General features: G+C 35.9%; 1 protein-coding gene and 1 long non-coding RNA gene across 2 annotated transcripts in view; both read right to left on the bottom strand.

The window, feature by feature from the left end:
• Nucleotides 1-1,572: 1,572 nt before the first annotated feature.
• Nucleotides 1,573-3,654, bottom strand: LOC107573168 (uncharacterized). The gene is made up of 7 exons (XM_016259616.1): nucleotides 3,502-3,654; nucleotides 3,078-3,154; nucleotides 2,684-2,802; nucleotides 2,351-2,548; nucleotides 2,135-2,221; nucleotides 1,789-2,040; nucleotides 1,573-1,676 (listed from the first exon to the last, which is right to left on the bottom strand). Exons 1-6 carry the CDS (start codon nucleotides 3,652-3,654, stop codon nucleotides 1,961-1,963), a joined length of 714 nt encoding a protein of 237 aa, XP_016115102.1. The 3' UTR covers nucleotides 1,573-1,676; nucleotides 1,789-1,960.
• A 45-nt stretch (nucleotides 3,655-3,699) lies between these two features.
• The window catches only part of LOC107573169 (uncharacterized), a 767-nt gene continuing 660 nt past the window's right edge, over nucleotides 3,700-3,806 (bottom strand). Inside the window, exon 3 of the long non-coding RNA XR_001607457.1 lies at nucleotides 3,700-3,749. This is a non-coding gene — a long non-coding RNA (uncharacterized lncRNA). The remainder of the gene's footprint in view (nucleotides 3,750-3,806) is intronic.

Here is a 3,806-nt window from a genome sequence, read left to right as displayed (position 1 = left end):
TTAAGGAACACCGTCTGATCAATGACAGAAATTAACCTTAGAGGGCAAAATTTGACTCCTTAAAGTAATCCCATTTTTCAAACTTTATTAAATGTATGTCATATTTTGAGCCAAAACATTTAGATTTATAAACTTTTATCAAAAATTAATTGGGCTGCTTTGAAAAAAAAAATTTTTCTTAAAGTAATTTTCAGATGCCATGGGGGAAAAAAACGGGATAAACACAAACATGAAACTTGTAAATAAAATAATCTGATGTATAGCCTATGTGCAATTTAATAACATATAACCTAGTTTGATATATGAACAAACTGTGGTACTGTAACTTAATTTATAGACATGGTGTCTGTGTTACTGTATTCAATTTCACATAACTATACAAGCCCAAAACCAAACTCAGACGTACCAGTGCACTTAAGGAGCTCGTCCTTAAAATGGCTGAAATCCATGTAATGACTTGGTAATCGTAGCATGTTGAAGCAAGTGGAGGACTTCGGCATGTCAGCAGTAACAACTTCCACTACCATCTTTCTATCTGGCACTTCCCACCCCAGCCTTACTGTATTCAATTTCACATAACTATGAAAGCCCAAAACCAATCTCAGACGTGCCAGTGCACTTAAGGAGCTCGTCCTTAAAATGGCTGAAATCCATGTAATGACTTGGTAATCGTAGCATGTTGAAGCAAGTGGAGGACTTCGGCATGTCAGCAGTAACAACTTCCACTACCATCTTTCTATCTGGCACTTCCCACCCCAGCCAAAATTTCACCAAGTTCTTAAGGTCAGAGCTGGATGCTAGATAAAGCAAAAAATATATATATTTACATTTCAATCAAGGGCAGTTCAAAGAAGAAAAAAAAAAGCTTCTAATTTGAGAAATAGAGTAGTGGAAGTATGATGGCAAAACACCACCCTCTGGTTCCCACAAGATTTTCCTATGGGCTTTTATGATGAGTTTCTTCAGTTTCTGATGTCATCCCTGCCACCACTCCATGATTTAATCCAGGTCATCTAACATATGCCCAGTGTTGTAAAATCCAGCAAACTGTATCAAGTACATTTCATACAGACCTAATAAAACAAATGTAAAGATTTATACATGTCTCAATGACGTGACGCAAATTCCCTGAGATGCGACATCTATCTTCTAGTGAACAATCGTGGTCGTCGTCATCATCATCATCATCCACACTGCTATCAGAGGGCCAGCAGATACAGAGAAGCAGCATCTGGAAACAATTATACATTTCTGTTGCAACAGAACTATATGCACATCACTTTAAAACCAAATTAAACTTACTAAAGGGGGGAGTGAATTTTCACATTCCCTCTGAAAGATCTTTCCTTTCAGTCAGCAGTGGCCACTCTCTGGTTTCTTTGAGTCCTTTACGTATTTGTTTCACCTGCCGTAATCTCCTTCCAATGACCTATTGTATTGCATATATTAGATTATAAGGTTACATGAATACAATTAATATTATAGTACACCAATGCTTAAGTTTGAAGGTTAATTAAACAAAAGAAAAACAACAACAACAACACTACCACATTTGATAAAAGGCGCTCAAAAAGCCACTTCCGAGTTTCTTTGGTTGGGCTAGGAAGATCCCACGCAAGACTCAGGTCAAGGACAGCTTGATATTCACTGCTAGTGAGTTCAGCCTCTCCATCAAACTCCATGTAGAACAGTATAAATGAAAGTAAAAAAAAAAAAAAATGAATGAAATTATGAATTGTTTAAATTACAGCTAAATTATGCTACTGTATGTATGTATAATGTACATACCAGTTTTATGGTTTCACGAATATCATGGTCAGGACAGTCTTCTATTTGCACTGTAGCAGTCTCAGGTGAACCTCCTAGTAGTACATGGACTATTGCTTGGCTGACTCCAGCCAGCCGAGGTCCACCATGTAGGAAAGAATGTCAAATCATTTGTCCTGCAACAAGGAACAGATCACTCTACAAGAAATTGTGATGATGATGGAACAAGATGACCTGGTTCACCGTCAAAGAGACAGGTCCTTGCAGTATTTCCTGTTTTAAAATAATGGGCTAAAAGTTATATTTTGGATTCAAAGATTAAACAAAATACTATAGTCAATGGTCCATAAAAAAATAGCTGAAATACCCATGTTAAAATTAAATCCATGCTGAAGCCTTTGTATAACAGTAGACAAGAAATGTCTGGTTACTCCCTCACCAATGGCAGCATCCCCTGAATGTAACAGCAATTTACAGCAACAGTCCAAAAAAAAAAAAAAAGAGAGAGAGAGAGACATGGCCATTAAAACCAAACTAGGAATGCCACTAAATAAATGTACTGTATTTACTTGTTTAATACCACCTTGGCGTCTGCACTTCACAGGGCTTGCCCATTCTATGCCGTTTTGTTTGTAGAATGCAACAAGTTCTCTGTCTTGATCTTCCTTGACCATCCTCAAATCCATGGTCATCAAGAGGGGCTTTCTCATCTCATGTTGGCAAATTATTTCCTTTGTGTATAAGGATGCTGCTTTATTTTTATCTGGTTCAGTTTTCCAATCTGCAACAAAAAAAAACACAAAAGCAACATGTCAACAGTTCAGCTAAAGCTAATTGTGTATTCTATTTCAGTTTTACGTCTCAGAAATGTATTATGCTTATCAGTTCCAAAAAAAAGAAAAAAAGAAATGCATACCATAACTCATGCTTGTGGCTTCAGCTGCATTTGAATGATCACCGGTATGTGTCACAGGCACGGAAAATGCAGATGTAGATGGTTCCTCCATAGACGCATTGAATTCCAGAGGTGGCGTGCTTACAATATAATACACAGACTTCATTACCACACTTGTGTGCAATGAAGGAACAAAAGTCCTTTATAACTGGATAACCTCAAAATTTCTAAATGAATTGAACATTCATAATTTTAACATAAAACACAATATTCAATTCACAATTGTATAGTGAAGAAGACCTGCAGCAATCCTAACAGCACACATAATGAAAGTACAAAAAACAACAAAAATAAAAATCACTGAATTGACTGGATATATGTTGTGTGCTTTAAAAAAAACAATTATTTTCCTCACCTGTCACCTGTGCAAAAACTTGCATGAATCTCTATCACATCAAGAGGCATTTCATTTTGACAGATGGGGCAAGTTGCCTAGAGGAAACAAACAAAAACAATATAATACAACTTTTCTTTCATGTTGTTTCAACCATGTGTGAGTTTCTTTACCATGGATGGGACAACAAGATATTCTGAAGACTGATCATTAGATGTGAAGAAAAAAAAATCTTCCAATTATTTATTGAATTATTTTTTGTGTTTTAAAGTTATACAGGTTATGAATGACACATGAAAGACTAAAAGACAGAATTTTCCCTTTAACCTGCATATGCAAGAAACAAAAACACAGAGAAATACAATGTGTTATCAGAATTATTTAGATAATTAGCTGTTTCCAAAAGCAGCTCTAAAAAACTGTTTAAAAAAAATATTTATCATACCTTATTAAACTTCCAAAGTGCAGTCAGGATGACTAATGGATAAGTGATTCCACATTTCTGGCATTTCTCTTTTGACATGTCATTAAAGCTTTCAGATTCAGGTGGCAGAGCAGTGGTGTCAAGTTCCATTTGAAGAGGAGCTATGTAAAGCATTCCTTTAAAACCTTGTGTTGCTGCCTTCAAATGCTTGGCACTGTACCCACTCTCATCAGGTGGAATAAGGTTGAGCTTCCGGGAGCCCCATCCTCCTTAAAAAATGAATAATTAATTAATAAAAAAATTACACAAAATACTAAAAAACACAA

Source organism: Sinocyclocheilus grahami, unplaced genomic scaffold, assembly GCF_001515645.1.
Source record: "Sinocyclocheilus grahami isolate Dianchi unplaced genomic scaffold, SAMN03320097.WGS_v1.1 scaffold1882.1, whole genome shotgun sequence".
Taxonomy (NCBI): Eukaryota; Metazoa; Chordata; class Actinopteri; order Cypriniformes; family Cyprinidae; genus Sinocyclocheilus; species Sinocyclocheilus grahami.
This window is presented reverse-complemented; position numbering and strand designations above follow the sequence as displayed.

What these genes read in the sequence shown, in the direction of transcription:
- LOC107573168 (XM_016259616.1), bottom strand. Translation starts at nt 3,654, where the DNA reads ATGCTTTACATAGCTCCTCTTCAAATGGAACTTGACACCACTGCTCTG. An exon ending in AGCCACAAGCATGAGTTATG is followed by an intron (nt 2,549 to 2,683) that starts GTATGCATTTCT and finishes TTTTTGTTGCAG; the next exon opens with ATTGGAAAACTGAACCAGAT. An exon ending in TGGATTTAATTTTAACATGG is followed by an intron (nt 2,041 to 2,134) that starts GTATTTCAGCTA and finishes ATTTTAAAACAG; the next exon opens with GAAATACTGCAAGGACCTGT.